This window comes from Anabas testudineus, chromosome 3 (genome assembly GCF_900324465.2).
Source record: "Anabas testudineus chromosome 3, fAnaTes1.2, whole genome shotgun sequence".
In the NCBI taxonomy this organism is placed as follows: domain Eukaryota; kingdom Metazoa; phylum Chordata; class Actinopteri; order Anabantiformes; family Anabantidae; genus Anabas; species Anabas testudineus.
This window is the reverse complement of record NC_046612.1, coordinates 18,396,697-18,418,872: the sequence shown is the minus strand read 5'-3', so window position 1 is coordinate 18,418,872 and position 22,176 is coordinate 18,396,697. Positions and strand designations below refer to the sequence as shown.

At 42.8% G+C, this 22,176-nt stretch overlaps 1 protein-coding gene across 6 annotated transcripts in view; it reads right to left on the bottom strand.

The window, feature by feature from the left end:
- Positions 1-22,176, bottom strand: part of LOC113174256 (semaphorin-4B-like) — a 45,268-nt gene that overhangs the window by 8,064 nt on the left and 15,028 nt on the right. For all 6 annotated transcript variants that reach the window (XM_026378091.1, XM_026378087.1, XM_026378086.1 and 3 more), the window contains exons 2-9: positions 17,867-18,275; positions 7,372-7,532; positions 7,028-7,090; positions 6,355-6,453; positions 4,098-4,209; positions 3,590-3,706; positions 3,321-3,478; positions 31-212 (exon numbers count right to left, since the gene is read on the bottom strand). In XM_026378091.1, coding sequence (XP_026233876.1) covers positions 31-212; positions 3,321-3,478; positions 3,590-3,706; positions 4,098-4,209; positions 6,355-6,453; positions 7,028-7,090; positions 7,372-7,532; positions 17,867-17,987 — 1,013 coding nt within the window. In that variant the 5' untranslated portion in view covers positions 17,988-18,275. The remainder of the gene's footprint in view (positions 1-30; positions 213-3,320; positions 3,479-3,589; positions 3,707-4,097; positions 4,210-6,354; positions 6,454-7,027; positions 7,091-7,371; positions 7,533-17,866; positions 18,276-22,176) is intronic.

Sequence of the window (22,176 nt, the reverse complement as noted above, 5' to 3'; positions counted from 1 at the left end):
GAGCCATTTAAGCGCCTATTTGTCTCTTACCACTGCGAGGTGAAGACGCCATAAAACACTGTGCTCTCCCAGCTGTCTCCCATAGGCTTCAGGACAAACATGTCCTGGATGATGTTGAAGGGGAAGCCGTCATCAGGGAGGGAACACAGGAGCTGAGCCTTGAGGAAGGTGGTCCATTTCTTCTGCAGCACCCGCTCACCTCCCTTATCACCCTGCAAACAATTTGATAATTAGAGGTTTTTATTAATTCAGTCAAGTGTGTGATAAACACTCCTTGTTTATTTAGGTTGATGTGCACTGACACAAGAAAACACTTTTCCTGTACAATAATCTAAGGACAATAAGAAAAGCTAATAGAAGTTACCGTGGTAGTTATGACCCTTTGCAGGAATTAATTATGACAAATGGTCACACGCAACCGAGATCTCAATGTGCTGATTTCATATGGTGCAGCATACGTGTGGTGCATTGATGGTGTATTACAAAGGATATTTTGCCAATAACATGTGGTAGACAAGAAGCTCTCCACATAAAACCTAGTATATCAGTTGCTCTTTGAAGGACGGCACATGGTGAAATGGAAAACAAATGATGGGTAGTTAATAATTACAGCTTTGAAATCAAGATCAGCGGCTCAATGCCTCACTTCTCCTCCAGCACACACAGGAGGCATCCACTCTTCGTTTAAGCTGTCACAAAATACTAATGTAAACAGTTATCAGATGACTTTGCTAGGGCTAGTAATTATCGAAGAGCCTGTAAACAAAAGGAGAAAAAGAGAAACCTCCCAAATGCGGCAAGCTAAGCTGCAGGAGGAGGACGGTCACATGTGGTCTCGCCCAATCTCAAGACAGTTTTCCTCCTTCAAATACAAACTATTCAAAACACTCAACAGCTCCTACATAACAGCACGAGAAGACAAAAACTATCCAAAACTACCCCTGGAAAATAACCACCTCTGTAGCCTCCTCCGAGTGCTGTTACACACAAACAACGAGGTGAAGCCTTGTGGAGCTGCTGCGCGGCCTGGGAGCCAATTACTAAGCTGTGGTAGTAGCATGTCCATATAAAGAGGGAACCACAGTGCTGCTCTCTCAGCTGTCCGCTGCTGTTGTTGCTGTGCTCCGTTGCACAGCTTGTGCCTTCAATTGCACCGGCCCCTCCCTCTGATAGATGCCCTCCAAACAGTATGCTCGCCACAACACTTTGCTCGCTCTCCCTCTGAATTTCACGTTTCAGATTTTGCATGATCGTCAACCCGAGACATTGATGAACAAGAAACTGGTGCCACACACTGCTGATAATCTGCTTGGTTTCCACTGTCCCTCAGTGTGCACACCTGAATAAACAAGAGAAAGAGGGAGTGGACCAGGGAGGAGGACGGATAGGAAAGAGTGGGAGAGGAAAACATCTTGAAGACAGAATTACTCGGCCAATTCAAGTCAAACAGTAATCAGACCTTACCTAATTATTATTTTTTATATAAATGGTAGAAAACTGCCTGCCAAATGAACCAAACGCAGTTTCAAATGTTATAAAAGCATATTGAAACATACAGTGCTTGGTCTTGGCCTGGTACATTGAGGGAAAAGCGAGTGAATGAACGGCCTTCATCCCTCAGCTGAGTCACCTAACCCCCATCTGACTTCAGTATTTTCTGTTAATTAAAGAAGCAGATCTGACAAACCAACGTTAAGGGACAGGGTTCACACAAAGATATTTTAAATTGGTCTGGAGCATTAACCTAGACTTATAACGCTGAGGCTTTTTTAATCTGAGAGTTGAAGTTGCTGAGAGGACGTACAGTACAGGGGACAGGTGAACACTGGTGTTACGCAAACCACAGGGAGTTATTCTGTCATTTATTACACCTCTTATTATGGTTATTATAGCTGTGTCCTTTTCCAAGCCTCAGTCGAATCTGAAGATTCTGACACAATTTGATTGAGTGACTTTGGAAACATCTGGTCTAATGTGAGCTAGTTTTACTAACCCGAGGCCAACACTGCATTCCAGACAACTCTGAACCTGAAATGATTTGAACCTCGCCGTTTCGAAATTGGGTCGATTTGTATCAGTAAGTGTAGTAAAAGTATTTTGTTTTATTCATCTTCCTTTTCTTTAGATGTTCAACCTGTTGCAAACATTCACAAGCTGCCTGCTGTGTATCTGTGATAAGACGACAAGTTTTCAGGATAACTCAGATGTTCACTTACAACAAACTGATAAGAGGCAATGTGAGCAACGCTTCCCAGCTGAAAACGATCAACTACAATACAAAAAGGCGCTTCTAAGACACTAATTCACTATTGTTGAAGTTGGTTAGCATTTATCCAGTAAACTGGAGGATACTGTACTATGCCTTCAGAACCGTGTCTGAAAAGACGTCAGCCCCGAAGGAGGCCCGCTGCACTCCAGTGAAATAAAGAGCAGAGGAAACCATTCTTCTGTCTCGGCTGCGCAGTTCATCTTCAGCAAGTTGCCACCGTCTGAGGCCCTTTCTGTCAATGATTTCCATATATAGAACCCAGGAGGTGCTCCGCCGGCTGCGAGAGGTGTCGCAGCACCGAGTGCCAGATCCTAGCAGGGCTAAGTCATTAAGGTGTCACTTAAGATTACATGCTGTCCCCACGATTACTCACATTACTGCCTCCGTGAACATACAGCATCAGTCAGAGAGATGCTAAGTGCATGTATTTCAGGCAGCTTCATAGCCATTTAATTGATTTGATCACAGGTGAAAAAGGAGCACGTCTGCAGCTGATAATTCAAGGCAATCAACCAAACCACGTCTACAGTGAGTGCATTCTGTGGTTGCATGCTCTTCCTGCAACAAAACCAGGCCACAGAGTGGAGGGAGAAATGCATTTCATACTGCTGCGAAGCACTCTTGAATACTAAAGATGCCTGCAAAGCTCAAAGCGCTGGTGGAGAAAGGCAAAGAGCTGGAGGGACGGACGAGTGCAGATGACATTGTGAGGGAGATGGAAGGAGAGGGGGACATGACATTGCAGAGAAAAGGGAGGGAAGGAGGGAGGAGGAGGATGATTCAGGCAAGTGGAAACCAGATCTGTTGAAAACATGTTTGTACAGTCAACGCTAAACACCTTCAATGCACCGGTGGCACATTTCCATTACATCTACAGGCATCTGTACGTCAGTTAAATGTTACCAAACATGCTTTGACATGGGAACGTCCCAGCTTTGTTTTGAGGTAATTGTATCAGGATTAAGGAGAGGAAGCATGCGCCCTGCTGTGCCTCGTACTTTTGCATGGCCACCTTGTGCAATGACCTCACCCTGAACCCCAGGTGTCTTACCTTACACACGCGAGCGATCCTCGACACAATGGTGTTGTCAAAGAAGTCGAATTCTTTTCCCGCCTCGCTAAAGAAAAAGTAAATCTTGTCATCGTCGCCCACAGGGTTGCCTACTGGCTGGCTCTCCTCGATGTAAGCCGACCCGACAAAGACAGGATCTGTCAAAAATAGGCCAACACAAAGGAAACATGTAGCCTCCCTAATGATCACCACAGCGTGGAGTTTAAATCCTCTGTCGGGTATGTCAGGGAACATGACGTAGAGTTTACCTTGCAGCCATTTTAAAGAGTTTTCCGTCTTCAGTGCAGTTCCCTGACCCAAACTCTTGTAAATGACTGGTTCATTCCCTTGGAAGTTACTAGCAGTACCAGTATACAATTCACCATCTGGGAGGAAAATACAAAAATGTTTGACTAACAACTTGATTTGTCATTAATTTAACATAATAAACAGTTGAACAGTAGAATGAAGAGGGCTGTGAGCCCATAAAGACTCTCAGTGAGGGATTAAACTGATTATTTCCTTCACTCATATCCAGCTCAATTATTTACTAATTGCTTGTTAAAAGAAGTTGAAGACAAACATTGTCTGCTGGTGTCCGGCTATTTATCAGACAGTCTGCTGCAGACAAACAACATTAGCAGGCGCATCATGACTCATTACTGAATCAAAAGATGTAGTGAACATCAAAGGAGCTCCAGAAACAGCTGAGCCTTCCCAGAAGGAGGTCGATCATAATAATACCTTCAGAAAAACAAGCCGCATATGACTACGTACCAACAATGATGGCTGTGGATTTGTACTCTGGATTAAAGGGACAGCGACTGCGCCCATCTTCCATCACAACCTCGCCCTCTTCGTCTCTCTCCAGCGTGAATGTTGACGTGTTCTGGAGACAGAGACAAACAGCAAACGTCCCTCAGGCACAGTCCAGTGAAATACAGCTTACAGTAAAGGGTGAGCTCAGCAACCTCAAGTTTATTCTCTCTACATATTTATTTCACGGACATTTTGGGAGTCAGTTTAGTGACTAAACCTTTAGCGGTATGTCACAGACTATGCTGAGTGTAAAGTAGATGTATTGCCACTAAGCATGTTGATCCACTAAGCCTGTACAACCAATGTTAAAGGATAATTCATTCTAAAATGTTAATGAATCCTTTTAAAACTAACAACTAATGACAAGAATTTCCTGTGTTGCCAAATCCTCACATCTTCTTCCTCTGTGTCGCCGAGCGCTAATCTTTCCGAGAACTATTAAAACCACATCAATAAGCCGCACAGTTGCACTGCATCGCTATAAAAGACGCTGTTGTTTATCGTCTGCCCCGCTGCCATAGATGCTCTCTAAAGTGCATTAATCCCCTGCCTCAAAACTGCTCCAACAATTCAACCTTTACTCTTGTTTAAGTAATGTTTGCTAAATTACAGCGGCCAGCTGCTTCGGCAGATTGCAGAATGACAAAAAAGAAGATACGAGACATTCACGACCTGCTTTTCAACGTTTATGTCATGAGTGGGAACTAAGAAAAACAGGGCGGTTAAGTCAAAACGTCTTCAATAGGATTTATCGACAAAAAGAAAGATACTAACTTGGTGAAGAGTACTAACTCTAAACTTTAAACGTTTGCCATTTTCAAAGCAAAGCAAACAAGAAGGATTCATACTATGAGTTTGCAGATGATTGAAAGTGAGATATTCAGTTACTAGACAATACGACATACTCCTATATACTTCACGTTGCTCATTATCGTGTTTTATTCCTGTGCATATTCCTGGCAGGACTACACTAGGTAAATAGGTCAGAATTTAGCTTCTGGAAACTGCTGCATAACGTCTCTGGTGGTGTTTCATCATGTCTGAGAAAAAGCAGCTTCTCTTGAGTAATTCTGGGAGTGAGCTTCATAATCAGAAGGCTGCGTTACAAACAGTGGGCAGGGAGTTTGAAAGATGTTGACATTTTTTTGGCAGGGAGACAGTTTATAAAAGCATTGTGGAAAGTGAAGGTGACGTCTTCAAAGTGCTTGTTTTGTCTGACCAACAATCAAAACTCCAGAATATACTGAAGTTTCACAGAAAAGCACTTTTGAGCAGCAGGAGACAGAAAATATTTAGAAGTGTAATTTAATAAAGTGTAATTTTAAATGGTGATTTATTAATTATGTAAATGTCTATAAATCAGGATACTGTGACCACTGGTGTATGAAAGTTCGACTATTCTTGTTTTCATTGTTTTACTTTAGACTTTGTCACCCATAAACTGCCTTAAGAAGAGACCTCCACTGCAGAGGAGATGTTCCCACGCTTCATCACCACAAGATGTTTGCTTTAATTCATGTCTATCATTTTAATGTAAAATCCTCTGCAACTGTTCGGAGAAGTTACAATAATTAAACATGTATTCATGTCAGTATCATGCATCTGGCGACGATGCCGTGTTATGGGTGACGCACATACATCTACACACCGACACATCTGGCTCAGACTCAACATGACGAGTGTGCGTCCAGACCAAGCGGCCTCAGACTTGCATGGAATCCCAGTTCAGGACCTAAAGTCCTGCCAAGTCATGTTTGATCTGAGACGCCCCATGTTGTTCCTCCCCTCTGACGTCAAAGAGGAGAGTTTAATGTTCTGCTTTAAGAGCTGAGATGACGCCAAGTCTCCCCCCCCCTCACCCATCACTGAAATCGGTGTCATCCTGCTGCCTGCTACTACCGTTCCAGATGTACTCCTTACACAGATAAACAGATCTACTGCTTCCCTCTCACTGGAAGCCACGCAGCTTGTGTACCCCCCCCCCCGTGGTCTTGTCTGGCTAAACTGCCTCAGCAGGATTTGGTTACGCCTGGATAACAACAGATCTGATACTAACACGGTGGATAAAAGAGCCCGATTCCTTAAGAAGTAACACTAAGTCTCTTTCAAACCTGTGCTAGTCAGAGGAGCCGAGAGAAACAGCAATTAAGACCTGACAGGAGAAGAATCTACTGTTAGACGTGAACAAAGCGTAGATTGAGAGGTCATTACTTACTATGTAGGCGCAGACAGGACTGAAAGCATAGGTGCCACACACGTAGAGATGAGTGCTGTTCAGCCGCAGAAGAATTTTTATGTAATTGAAGCAGTCAGTCTGTATGGAGAACAAACGGAGAGAGGGTAAAGTCTGTGAATCCACATGAACTTCTCATGGCTCAATGTCGGCTCCTGAAATACTCTTTCATCTTGTATAGGGAGAAAGAAAAACTAAACAAAACAGACCTTCAAAAAGTGTTTGATAGATACTAAAAAGAAAAATGTTCCCAACATCAGCAGCTGCCTGGTGACTTTCTGTAATACACAGAGCGGAGTTGTACACCGCGGTACCCAGATTACTGAGGCTTGTCGCCCAGGGATACAACAGCTGGCATGACAACAAGGTAACAGACAGACACAAAAAAAAGAAGAAGCCGTGCACAGGAAAAAAAAAAACTAAAAGAAAAACAGAGCAATTCCCTAGCGAGCGTGCACACTTGATGAATCTATTTGTAAGTGGTGGAAAGGTTTATCAACACAAAACTCTCTGCTCATTTGAGCTCCTCTAGTGATACGTCATAGAGAAACAATTCAGGGAAGAATACTTTATATTATACAGAAATATTTTTCTGAGGTATTTTCATTATTCAGTGCAGTACAGTACAGTGTAAACATAAAAAAAACCCTCTGACCTCCAGGTTCTTCCCTTTGAAGCTGCACTCCTCTCTCTTTCCAGCAGGAGTTCCCCACGTCAGCTGAAGATTAAAAAGAAACCTTGAATAAGTCATGTGAAATCCAGGGAGCCGTCCTGACTCTACTATACCTCAAGAGGCCTGGATTGATTCTGACCTGTTGTGTGCATTAGATCAACACATAAAATTACCATTTATCTTAACACTCAACATAAATAATCCAGCTGTTAACTCAGATTATTTACTACTTCAGGTATTTTTAAAAAAAAAAACTAATCTCAAAATGCCAGTTTCAACTACGAGGGCCCAATTAGTAAACAGTTTGCCGCCTTCTGCATGCTCACGTTCTTCTGCAGCTTCGTCTTGCTGATGTCCAAGAGGCTGAGGGCAAACAGTGCCTCCCTGGCTCCGACGTACAGCATGTCATCCTCCTGGCTCAGCAGCAGAGACGTGTAATTGGAGACGCCGTCCACAGAGAACCTCTTGGCCGACCTCTCCTTTGCATCTGGGAAACAGCAAGAAAGAAACACGCACGTGCACACACGCACAAAAACACAGAAGATTATCATCAGGACAGGACAGAGAGCAATAAGCTGGTACAGAACATTTCCTGATGCTCCAAGTACAGAAACAAAAAGGGAGGATAAAAAATAGGTCCCAAATTACAATGCTCACTGTGCTGTGTTGTAATTCACAACATTGTGAAGGCAGTCTTTGCTTTCTTCAGGTTTAAGTGCAGAAGAATGTTTACAAGGTCCAAATTACTCTATTTTCAGTATTAAAAACATTAAATTGCCTTCGGCAGGTCCAGTAGGAGTTCAAACAGGATGTGAACTCAAGGCATCTAAAAAAAAATAAACTATTTCTTTTCAAGGGAGATTTTTTCAATTCACCAATAAACAGCCAAAAGACAAATGAATTCAAATGAGCATTTAAATGTTGCTTGATATGTTGGAAGAAATGTGAGATTCAAAACAGGCAACCCTTAAATAATCTCAGGATTTAAACAATAACAATAAAAACAATATTACATCAAGACACACAATCTAATCTAATGTTGGATCCAGGCAACAACACATTTTTGCACATGCCTGTTAAACCAGCTCTAAACACCACAAAATGAACTCCACTTCATTGTGTTGGCCTGCATCACCATAAGAAAACCATTAGAAATGAGGAAACCGTTATCCCACGACAGCAATGCCAAGAAAATCTGGGAACTTCCGTCCAGGCTTCACAGAGAGCCACAAATCAAGCAGGAAACAACAACAAGTGGACAGACGTCACGTCACATATATTACAGTCAAGTCCATTTGATGCAAAGTTGAAAACTGACTGAGCATGTTGTCATTTGTAAACCTTCACTGCAGGAGGACACTGTCCTCTCTGTTTACTCCTCGTGCACAGTGCCCAGCTCCATGAGAACATGTCATACGAACACCACAGAGTCACATCCAGGCTCTTCGGTGGAGGCTGACTGTTTCTCTATTGGCTCTTCTCTGTACTGGCTTCAGGATAAAAATCCTCTTCTTCTTTGACGCCAATCTAAATCTCCTTCATTCTGGTCCTTGCCAGCCGTCTTCAAATGGATCTCTTAAGCAGTGGCAATAAGTCAAATGAGTAACTTCTTCCCCACATCGCTCCCTTTCCTGCAGCCTCAAATCGTTCCCTGTGTTAAGATAGATTTTATAGCATTTCCCCCAACATTTCATACAACTCTGGGTCCGCAGTGCCATCAGAAGCAGTTTGTAGCCGCTTTGTACCATGAAAGTGACTTTTTCAAGAGGTTCGAATAGATTTGTGGAGCCAGGAAAGAGCTCTGACAATTGGTAACTTTTCAGTTTCATGAAATGCTCAAAAACTAACACAGGGTCCTCAGTGACCTGGCTGTGTTGGGGCCCTATCTGTATCTGACTGGAGGGATGTTATCACTTGATATCTAATAACAAGACTAACAATCATGTAGAGTTCACGAAAGGCACGGGATGTGTGTAATTAAATACTTGTACATCTTTTGATTACACTTTTTTTTCTTTTGCATTTTTTGACCATCTTTGTAAATGTTTATCTTTTATCTCACATTCCAAACATATTAAACACACTCGATATGCTTCCCCAGCTAAAATGCTGGGGGTCACAGACTCCATTTGCTTGTCCAAATAAGATTACTGGCTCGTATCTGGGGTTGTAAACACTAATATTTGCTGCAGTTAAACCAATTACAGCCTTTTTTCCATGTACAACCAGCAAACTGAATTCACATTTACAGACACTTCTGAAAGTAAGAAAAGACATCAGCAGGCCGTTTATCCCCAACGCTCCAGGTGGTGCATTGGACCATAATGCAAATAGAGCCAGTAAAGTGCAATAAATGTTTACAACCCCCAACTTCAACTTTTCAATACACTTGCAAACAAATGGTTCATCTAACATTCAAGGCACTCTGGCAGATGATCGTCTTTCCCCTTGTGGGAGTAAAAGCCAGCTGCACAAGCCACATCTTGTCCAACATCAAATCTTAGACCCCTTCCAGAGCAACAGCCTTAGTTGAGTTTAAAACGCTGTGACATCTGGAGTCAATGTAGAGTGGGGCCTGCCATTAAAATCCGGGAGGCAGGGAGACAATTAAAAAAAGACGTCCCATTGTCATCCTTAGGTCATTCAGGACAGGAAGAAATAGAAGATATTCAATGTGGAGAAAATCTGATTTATTTCAAGGTAAATTAAGTCTGTTAAAAATGTCCTAAATGCTCATAAAGAGAGTTCTTCCCAGTCCCAATGGGCCCTGCCGTTGGCAGACAAAGGAGTGCCGTCTCTCCACTCAACAGGGGGACATATCATCGCTTGACTGTCACGGCTCCCTTGGGTTTTGGCTATTCACTGGAACCAAAAACAGGCATCCCTCAGCATATTAAAACTCAGTGACATAAATCACAGAGACATCCTCTTAGACAGACAATGGAATAACGAGCAGAGGAGGCTCATGAAACCCGGAGCAGGCAGGGGCTACTTAGAAGGAGGGTGGAGGGGGGTGGGAGGGCTGAGGTCAAGATACTGAGTGGGAGTTGTGGTAACCAGGAAGAGAGGATTGATACGTTGACCTATGAAGAAACATGAAGACGAGAGGGTGGAAAAAAAGTGATTTTCAGAGCACTCTGAGATGGATTTTTGATAAGAGCAGAAGGTCGAGCAGTAACAAATGTCAGTGCTGTGTCAAGCTGCAGTGATTTCAAACAGACACTCGAGGCCTTCTTTCTCTCTTTCCATCTACTGAGGTTTGTTCTTTAAGAGGTTCTTTTGGGACTTTTTTTTTTTTTTTGACAAGTTTGCAGCAGAAGGCCAGCTGTCCACAGAGACCGGCAGCCGAACCGTAGGACATTTCACAGCCAGGCTCCAGGTCCATTCATCACCTGACTGTTTAATCAGCTGGCTGTCACCAAGCCAGGTCCTTAACCTCTTCTAGTGCTCACCGCATCACACCTACCATCATGGCTATTTTATTATTGGTGCCAACATGCTGAATTAGATAGTAACACAGGTTCTGTGAATTGCAGTCTAAAAGTCAAATGGAAGTTGCAAAAGAAGTTGGTGAATGGTTCAAATCTTTGTCAACCAACATTAACAATATTAACATATAGTATTGATATTTATTGCATTCATTCATTGTGATTTACATGGTGAATACATGACCTCAAACACTAGTTGGTTTTCTTCTGCGACTAATGTTTTTACAGGACAAACAAACAAGAACAAAAGTGGCCCATACACCAGTCAGGATTTTCATGCCTCTAGATCATTCAGTCCACAGCAGAGTGTAATCAGCCTGTTCTTATTAAAGTCACCACTAAGGTAATGAAGACATCAGGAGACGATGCCAGCTTGAAGACACGTGTAATAAAATACACACAAGCACGTTGGCAGGCGTCTGGTTTCTGTGGAAATGGCGCAGAATCAATTTTTTTTCCTAAGGTTTAATAGTACTCTAAGGGTGGGGCGAAGGATTGGCTGCTCGGTAGGTACAAGTCTGCCAAGACACTCCTCAAAGCCCTGACTGTAAGCATAGCCCAGATTTACTAAAGCAACGTGAGCCAAGTCATAAGGCAAAGGGGGCAACAGGGACAGAGACGCTTCATTTGCAACTGGGTGGAACAAACTCAGAGGAGAGAAGCGATAGCAGATATCTCACACCGAGCTCCCTTTATCTTACACACAAAACACCAACGTATCAAAACAAACAAACAAACTATATCTCTGCCCTCTGCCAACCAAAGATCCACAACAGCGCACAGCTTCAAGGCTCCCTGTTTGACATGACTTGACAACAAGCCTGATAGCGGGGCTGGAGCTCCTGACAGAATCTGACAGAAGTCACTTCAAGGTCATCGCAGCACTGCTCCTTCTGATATTTGGGCAAAGAGATTTCATCGTCAGTGACCACTGGCGAACAGAAGCAGCCTATTCTGTGCCGCTGCTGCATCCTGGCGCAGGAACAGCGTTTGTCTGCACAGTCAGTGGACAGATTCTTCCATTTCAACATAAAGGGTTTCATCTGTATTTGTTGCACTGTCAATGAAGTAGTGACTCAGGCGTCGCATTCTGCAAATGCACTTAAAGCACAAACTCCAAAAACGAACTTGATCGAGAGGAAGAAAGAGAAAGAAAGAAAGTCGGGCAGAGAAACTCGTAGCTGCTGGTAGCACTGTCTCACAGTGTGGCACTCGTGTGCTGTTCCCAATCAATGATGATGCGATTGTGTGTGTATATAACGTGTATGATGCCCATGAGTGTGTGTATACACGTTGCAGCTAGAGTCTGACACACTGGACTGGCACAGTGTGCAAGTCCAGTGTTTGTTGTGTGTGAGGATTATGCAGCTAAAAGAGTGTTAATGGTGCCACATACTTAGCATGGAATTAACATTTATTGGACATTTCAAATAGTAGCATGTACTGCAAATGCCTTTAAATAATGAACAATGTCCCCCTCACCTACTTGAGAAAGAAAAAAAAAAAAAAAAAGAAAAGACCCACACATGTACTGACAATGTGAGAGCATAAAACGCTGCATACCTCTAAAAGCCTGGAACAAGGGGCGGACACAGACATGATGCTCAGCTCTGTAATTATTGGCTCTAAGGTGTCATTCTGATGCACTCTGGATTGGCACGCACCCACTAAACACTCAACGCAGCAGAGTGAAGGAGTGCAGGGGTCCATCACAGCTGAAAGCTTACAAAACCCTGGATAGTCTCAGCGAGACAGAGACAGAGTCTATGTGGCATCCGAGTGAGTTACTCAACGCCAGAGGCCGAGACAGAGAAAGAGTAGGAGACAGATAGCTGGTGTAATTTCTCCACTTGCAATTCAAAACATGCGCCTGTGGCAGCCTCTCTTTCTGTTTCCTGCTCCATCTTACTCTTAGCCTTCGCAGACAGCAGGTGTCACTTGAATCTGATACACACAGGTTCAGACTATTTGCTTTCTGCTCCAGTGGAGGTGACGTCCAAAGCTAAAGCTGCTGAAAGAGCAACATCCAGTTTGGATATCAACCAGAGGCAGCTGGTGAATTTAAATATAGCTACTATGAAGAAGGTTAAGATACAATTACTCATTATAAAGTGTGTTAATAGGGTTGTGAACTTGAGTCATCCAGTGGGTTTACATTATATAATTACCCATCTATAGCAGTTTATCCTGTTGGTGGTAAGGGATTCCCACAGAAACGATGCGCGCGTGTGATCCAGTGTGACTGTCTGTACTGCCACCTTATCACCGCTGTATTAGGTTACTCCTAATATCCGTGTGAAGCTCCATGTACCTGCAGTGTCTGTGTTTGTCGTGAGGTTATCGCTGAAAGCGATCATTCATCACAAAAATGTGTCGACAAAACAAGAAAACAGCAGCTGTCTGCATTTTGTGAACTCATACACCGGCTGCACTTGTGCCGTTTTGTTTCTGCTGTGGCTTTGACTCTCGCACGGGGTTACTGCCAGGTGTCAAATACAACCAGGAGTGAAATCTTACGCCTAATAACTCTAAAGCGATATCACACACTTCTGACAGCTTTCCATATCCCAGTCCATCTTCCATATTCCATTTCTTCTCATGTATTTATTTTGGTCGTTACTTGCATTGTCACACACACAGAAAAACACATGGCTTGATGAATGGCAAAGGGACTTGAAGATGAAAAAAAAAAAAATCATTTATATTGGCACTGAAAACACCCAAATCCCAAAACCATCTGCCACAGCTAGAATCCCAGTACAGCACGCTTCGATCCATGTCTGCTGCCATTTCTTAGTCTGAACACTTGTTGATTTTGAGTTGAGCTCGTCTGCAGAGGCCCCTGATGAGAAGAGCAGGCTGGAGTCACATCGAGTCAACTCCTCCCTTCTGATCCGCTGCAAAGTAACTGAGGATGACAGCTGTAAGCTCTTAGTCCTGCCGTTCCACTGTCACATTTATTTCCTGTAGTCATGCTGCTGTTGTCAGGAGTCCCGTGAGCTCAGGGTCTCCACACCTGCGGCACCAGTCTCCATATTTCGGCTCACAGGGGTTTACTCTGCCCCAACATAGTTAAAAAACTATCCAATCTATGTCTGTGAACAGGTGTCATTTATACCGATAAGGACAGAGCTTCCTTTCCTGTGATCGCCACACCTCACACCTGCTGTTGTCATTTGTTGTCACTGATCAAGTCCTACACAAAAGAATGAAGCCAAAAATCAGACACAGAAGCCTCCAGCTCAGCCTCACTGGGACACCTACACCGATAATTATGAATAAGAGGTGTGTGGAGTGTATTAACACGTTGGAAGTGTGTCAGAATAATGGTTAGATTATCACCCTGCTCTAGTGTATGAGAGAATCTACCTTCATAGCGAGGAGTAATAGAAGAGCCTTGATATGTTTCCATCTGCGGACTCTATGAAATCCTTTTGAAAACCAAAGCCTGCCTTTTTGCAGCGTGAACAGTGGAGGATGCCGATGTGCTCAACATTTATGGTGACAATACCTGCAATTTAACATTAACGGAGATCAGCTCTGCTGTTATAGGAAAGTAAAGTGCTTCGTGGTAAAAGCAGTGCACGTATTCAACACCATTGTAATGTCGAATGATACAGAAATAAAACTCGTCTTTCTGACAGTATAAGTGGTGAAATAAAAATGTTATGTAGTGTGACTTTAATTTAAAAAGCCATACGGAGTGATTTACAGCCACCACCACAGAAACCATTTGAATGCTTAAAGCTTCACAGTCAAAGAAAAGTCACATTAATTCTATCATTTAAAAAAAAAAAAAAGAGTTCTTCATGTCACAGCAAACGTACTAAATCTCTGCTGCAAGATATTTTTGGTAGTATTTTGGGAGAAATCTGCACTGCATCACAAAAAAAGACAACTCCTTAACCTCGCATTCCTTTTTGTCCATCTTAATTAATATCTACACCATTATTCCTCGCCGCTTGCCATTTTCTTCAAATCAAATGTTCCTCATTGAAATCTGCACAGACTGAACTTTTCTGTACATTCCCTGGAGCGTGCAGGCGATGAAGCCATTAAAATGTCTGAAACAGACGGAGCTGATGTACTGTAATTATTCGCCATTGAAGCGGCTGTTGTGGCGTTATATTGCAGGCACTTGTGAGTGCCACCTCTGCTGGAAGCCAAAGACCATTTTCCTTTCAGGATCAGTGGGCGTGTCCTTGTTGGGTTTTAGGTGGGCATCGGAGCATGTCTAAACCCTCACGAGTATTTGCACAAACCCTTCCCCCCCCACCCCACCCCTTCGTGCCCCTCCTCTGTGTCTGCACTGCGATCCACACACTGCCAAGGTCACTGGATTAGCATGCATGACAGAAAGTGCACAATATTCACCGATCATAAACCAAACGTAAACGGGAAAGGACACGGTGCACACTGGGCGTGTTCAGCAGCGTGATTTAAAAGGACTATTGTGATTAGTTTGTCTACTGGTAGCCGGTATGAAAGTGTAACAGTGAAAACGTTCCCCCTTACTTTACGTACAGTAGAGTACACACGAACCTTGGATGTAAAACTGCCTGTTTGAGATGCTGTGGCTTTCTCAACGTAAGCAGATAACCAATTATATTTATAACTATATATATATATATATATATATATATATATATATATATATATATATATATATATATATATATATATATATATATATTATATTATTATTATTATGTTATCTGCTATATATTAAACTACACTGAGATTGATGTAATTAATTATTAAAGTAGTAATACTCATTGTAGGACTGTGTCTGCACTGTAAATATAAAGTAATATACAGCATCATTACCAAGCATAAAGACTGCAGTCAGGGGGAAACAGCCTGGTTCTGTCTGAGTATTTCAAAGGTCTGCATATGGATTTTTCTTCACTTGGGTTTACTAAAATTATGTTACTGTATTTTGGAGGGGCTTGAAGATGGATTTTGTTACATTTGCACAGAGCCAGGGTAACTAATTCACTCTGAATTTTTAAAATGTCAAACTATTGATGTAAGGGGAGACGTTCAGCAACAGTTAGGTGATCTTTGAGAAAAAGTCTGTTTGCCAAATACCCCTAAGAACTAAATAGATTTAAAACGTCTTCATTGGGGCAGAGCTTGAATTTCTCCTTGTTGTTCCAAGTAAAAGAAAATTAAAGAAGTAAAAATAAATCATCACCTCCACACACCACCATCCTGTCGAGATGTTTCTGATCACCAAGTGATACAGGCCACATGCCTCGCTGAGGTTTACTGCTTCAGGTCCCATGATCCTTTGTGCTGCCTCTCTCTTCACAACAGCCATAATGAAAACCAGACCAAGCTCTCCCACTACAGCGCCCACAAAAACCTCCACTCACTGCACACGAGAGATTAGCCTGCTCATTAGGAGAGAGGGAAGGAGCAAGAGGAGAGGGAAGGAGCACAAAAGGAAAAGGGACCTTTTTCCAGGAAAAAGCTTGTACTGAAGCAAGGGCCCGTTCTCAGTGGAGTGGACAGCCCAGGTCCCCCCCTACTCTTTACACACGATACAAACCAAAATGGAGGTTTAAAGGGACAACCCGTTCCATCTTTTGTATCAGTGGTTTGACTTGGATTGAAGGAAGTTTGTGTGTGAAGCGTTCAGCATGTGAGTGCTGGTGCAGACTCTGTTGCTGTACTCTTGATGAATACGTTACAATCAGTGTCAGTGACATTTAAATGAGATTTTCTGCAGCGTGTTATCAGCTGAAAAGCATGTTGTGTCACACTGCTACTTACGCTCCTCAGTCTCAATCACTAACCGTTTATGTCAAAATACGTGAAATTTTGATTATGAATGCTGAGTGCAGTAAAGCAAAGGGGGGTGGGGGGTGGGAGGAAAACATCAGTGGTTTGAAAAATACTTGGTTGCTGGGAACCAGCCTTGAGCCAATTTAATCCATTTAGTTCTTTGAGAAGCAAGTTTAAATGGCTCCAGTATGTGAAAGCTTGTTCTCGGGTATGAGCGATGCCAGTTTAAGATGCTGCATGTGAATTCCAGCATGATCCTTCACTCAATTTGCTGAGGAGTTGACGAAACCAGCATGTTGTTTTTTCTTTCCCAGAGGGAGGAACTCCAAATTCAGACAGGTAGTGTTTACAGGAGCCAACACACCCCTACATCCACAAGCCTATACTTTGGTTGCTGCTGGATCAACATTTGCCTTTATCAGCAGTTTTGCACAGTAGACACAAGGACAGAACAAAAACACAGGGTACAATCTAGGGGGCTAATTTTAACAATCTTAATGTACGTGTTTAGCGACGTTTCGCTGAAAAAGCAGTCCGATTTCTCTGTGTACCACATTCAAACAGCAACCTTATTTCTCTCCCCTCTCATTTGTTATAAGCTCCCATAATGTCTCCATCAATAACCAAACTGCTGAAACAATAGCCAAAAAAAAGCCATGATTAAAATTATGAAAGCTTAATCCACAGTTATATTAATGAGACGAGTGCCACAGTGTGTGTGGAGTAATTATATGCAATGATGGAGTCAGGTGCAAAATCAAGGTCTTCCATTCAATCTATTTACCTTTTCTTTACTATTTGTGGGAAACAGTGTGATTGAATGTATGACGCCGACTTTAATATTCACCTCTGAACAGTTAGTGGGCTCCAGACTGCTCTTCACTTTGAGAAGTCGCACGTTATACTATATCATGCATATTTCACCCTGTCATTCTGTCAAAGCTCTAGGCAAAAGGAAATCTAATCTTAAAAAGAAAACAGAACAAACTTTTAATTGCATGTGTTTTTGAGAAGCGGTTTTCGAACTGTGGGTGTCGTGGCACGTGTGCACGAGGCCTGCAGGCACGTCTCTGTGAATACAGTGTACAAGTGGCTTCTTGACTTCACACAGCTGTATTTGTTCACCACTGACCTAAATGACATTATTTTGTGTGGACTTAACAGTTCACTAAATCATCTTCTTCTTTATTTACTGTAGTTAAAGTCAAATAACAGATTTGATTCTCAACATGATAATAATAATTTATAATAAAGCAGAGTTCTTAGTTTGAGTTTGTGATAGTTGTCTGGTCGGCCAAAATCCCCACTGACTAGCTTAAGTGAACGACACCTTCAAACCATATGCGTCAAACCTGGCTGGCATGTTTAGAAATGAGAGCCATGTAAAGGCTTGTGTATAGTTATAAAAAGAAACCATCCACTGCAGTTACAGTTGCTAAGCTACAGTATACCTCAACGACTGACGCTGCAAAAACAGGACTTCAAGAAATATGTGCAATAATCTCGACTAAATAAAAATGTTCATGCGATTGTTTCAACTCACTGTACGGGAAGCTGATGCGTGGCGTGACATCATCCTCGGTGGTCGTCACTGATTGGAGGCAGCTAAGCGACAGCAGCGCAGCAGCCAGAAGACAGTGGACGGTTCCAGCTAGTGTCCACATGGTTGTCTGATCCTCTCACACTAAATCACAACGTGTTAGGATTCCTTGGACTTCATCAAGCACCTCCCGAGGCTTATTCTCTCACTCCCATCGTCCTACAGGCTGATGGGGACTGAACGTGTCCTTGACTTGAGTCTTGTACTCCCAGTGGTCCTTACAAACGGTTATCGCAGAGAAGAGGAATCCTTTCTGGATTAAAGGCCGCTTGTTTTCATCCACTCATAGTGCTCTTCAGTGGATCAGTGCTAAGCCCCGACCCGTGGCCATTTAGCAGAAATCATTTTGGATCTGTGGAGAGAAGAGAGACAATCTGTGTCTTTATGTTTGATCCAAGAGCATGTTAAAAAAAGAACTAAAATAACAGATCCTCTTCCAACTTCTCACACTTCAGTGCAACCAACAACTACAAAAGCACAAAACACTGATCCATCTGGCTGTGGTTTGTTCTGGAGGATGTAGACGTAGATTTTACTGCAAACATTAAAACAGAAATGCAATGTTGACTTATTTATCAGCTTTGACAGCGAACAAAAGCGTCACCCAAACGCTCATCTCCCGTGACTTTCATATTCAACTGTAGCACCGGCCTTCAGCTAAGAAACAAGGCACAGTAACAGATCTAATGTATATGCTTCTCCTGTTTACTCCGTCACCACACTGTCAAATAAAAACTCCACTTAACAACATCATCCAGACCACCGGGCCGCTCACATGTGGCGGCCCCAAGGGTCAACAAACTATTACGTCTAAATTAATGTTTGCTGTTTGCACTGCAAGCCACAAAGTCTTTCTATGAGATGAAACGACTGTTGGATTTTTTTTTTTTAATCCCTGCATTTAATTACGCTGTTGTCAAGAGTCAGTAAGAGATCTCAGAGAAAATGATATAGGAGCTTGGCACGTATTTTGTGGTTACGCGGGGAAATAAATGAAAGAACAGTGACTCCCGATGCAACTCTGTAATTTGTAAGAGGTGCAACGAACACATCTGTGCTCTGTGGAAAACAGCTGAAGTACTATTCCCATCGATTTCATCCTGCCATGATAGCAGGGCTACATTTGAAACAGCAGTGCTATAAATTAAATGCTAATATTGACACAGTAAGATGCCCACAATGCTAAAATGCTACAATGTGCAGTCTTTACCATGTTCACCATCGTACTGCAAATTAGCACAAAACACACAGATGTCACAGAAGAACCACTGGTTTAATTCATACGTTTGCATCATACAGACATTACGTATAATTGGGATGCAGTGCAATGACACCATACGAAGGGTCAGGGGATGAGCAAAGTTTCATCTCGAAAGGACACACGAATATCTACAAACATAGTATTACTGATGCATAAATATTTGGAAAGGCTTTCAAAACTCAAACCAGAGGAGTGCGAACTGTGACACGTGGCTTCGCCAGTGTCCCGAGAAAGAGTGCAGGCACCTCGGTTCAGTGAGCCCAACGAAAACGATTCCTGTGAAGTAACACAACCCACTGGTTCTTACTGCCTGACAGCACTGGATGGCTCCACGGAGCTCCCACACAGGTGGTGACGTCTGTAAAGTAAACACTGGCGAACACATGGCGTCTCTGGACACAGAGCCTGCATCACTGCAACAACTCCCACAGGTCCTCATTCAAATATTTACAGTACAGTCCAGTACAGTACAAGTACAAGAACAGTACAGTGCAAGAAAAGCGTGTGTCAGAGAGAGGCTTCTAGACCGGCACCAGGCAGGATTTAAAGCTTTCTGACTGAATGGCTTGTTGACTTGCTGGACTGGGGAACGGGCATTGTTGTACTGGCTGGTAGAAAGGTCATCTGTCTCACCACACAGAAGTTTTACTGAATAAAGTACTGGACATCGCTTTTTCTCTTTATCTCTCTTTCACTGTGTAACCCGTGTCTCTGTCCATCCCTGGAGTCTCAAGCAGTGTACCAACATGTCTGTCACTCTTCACCACCCTGCTTTGGTTCCCGCTGCTCTAGTGAAGCTGGCTGGAGGCCGATGCAGCCACCCGTGATCCTGTAATATCTACCTCCTCCTCTGCTGGTCCCTCTTATGTCTGCTGAGAGCGCAACAACAAGCATGGCAGCCCTGCGTGTGTCACACGCTCCAGGTCTCCGTGTTCCCAGGGCATATCCTTATGTAACTCCAGAGCCTTTTAAATTTTAATGAAAAGAGAGGGGTGCTGTTAGGAGGATTTCCTGGATCTCTGATAAAGTAGGAAACTTTCTGTCCAATTCTGAAGGGCACTAATGCATAAAGAAATATCCCAACACTCTTTTATTGAACATTAAATGCCTAAAATAGTCATCAGTGTGACCAAAAGTACTTTGGTGGCCAATATGCAAACTCGTGTTAGACAGGTTAGGAGGTGAGGAGCTTATCAGAGAGTGTAAAGGACCTGAATAAACTGGTTCTTACAGAGTTGGTACAGTCATTATGCTCAGCAACTCATGATCATATTTATACATGATTTAAGTGAATGATAACGTCGTCTGTCGTGAGGAGCAGAAGATGGATGTCCCACAAATCAAATGCAGATCAGTTCAAGCTTAGCGATGGCATGAAATCCAAGTAAACTGACAAATGCCGAGTTGTCCCTAGACGATGTTTGGTTGACACACGTACGAGCATTTCAGTGAAATGAATCATGTAGAGTCCTAATCAGTTGTGAAGAAATAATAAAACATGGATCTGCCCCGAAAGTATTAAACATGAATAAGTATTAAATCACATTGGACAACAAGTGTTCGACCAAAGAAAGCCATTTTATAAGAAACAACAATTATGAGACTTATTGGATTAGAGCTCTGTTCAAGTGGAGCTGTTACAGTACAGGCGGCCCACTATGCTCAGTGCCACAGGCCCCATCTGCTCATTCAGGAGAGGGTCTGCTGCTCCATGTATATATGAAGGGTGAATCTGTTACCATATTGCTTAAGGCTACAGATTCATTAACCTTTCGAAACTCCCCCGAGACGCTCTATTAATACCTGCATCTGTTGAGAGAGGGAAAAGATGTGACAGACGCACTGAATGATGCACTCTGCCAGGTCATGGCGAGTTCACTGGATCGGGAACAGCATGCGTGCTAACCATTTGCTAGCTCTGTATAAACAACTGGGCTTTGTGCTCGATGAGCAGCTCCTAATAACTCATCTGTGCAAAGTGACTTTTCTCTCATTTAGACTTTGGCACTGACCGAGACACTTACGGAGAGAATCGGCAGGACTCTGTGATGAGTGCCATCACAGAGCTTGACATGAGGCTAGATTAGGCTGCGGTCCAATCCATTAACAGTATCATGAGTACATCTAAGTCCAAGTGAAAGGGAACTATAAACGCATTCGCGTTTAATTGCATGACAGCAATCAAAGTTGAAGCTGTCTGAGTTTTTGGGGTGACTTTGGAAGACTACATCGTAAAAGTATCAATGACTGTTCCCAGCAGCTTAAAAAAGGAGACACTGAAAGGTTTAATTGTTTTCATAGGACTAAATAACCGTTTTTAAAAAATAAAACTTTTTTTTTCCTGTTCATTGTCCGACCCTTAGAAGAACGGCACGGCCCCCCGTGTCTACATTACTATTCACTGACCTATTAAACTGGGCAGAACTCAGCAGGCGACTGGCAAGACAGAGGCTCCATGCTGCATTTGTCACTATACATCACGCTTATAGGAGCCTTATAAGCTGAGCAGGCAGCGCGTCAATCATGCTGCAAAACAACGTAATGGTTGGTCAGTTAACTGACTTTGAGATGTTTGTTAATTTACTGTTAAACTAATATCTTTTACCCAATGTATGCTTACGGCCATATTCACTTGTTGAGCTCACCTTCTATTCACTGAAATGAAGAGCTGTTGGACAGAGTTAGTATGAAGTCACTGGTGCATGATAACTAAAAGCTGTGGTGGCCTCATCACCCAAAAATGTAAGTATTCACTACAAATTACAGAAAAATGGACTCCACAGTAGTTAACTACACATCACGCCATATAAACAAAAATACATATCTTCTGTGTGTAGCACATGTTGAGAGTGGGTCCACAGTTTGGAGCCATTAATCGTCCTGACCATCACCGGCGAGCTTCGCCCCTGTGGCTAAACCAAACACAGCACAGCTGCACTTCAGATCTTGAAGGTAATTTAGTCCATCTGGTAAATAGCTAATAAACAGAGGA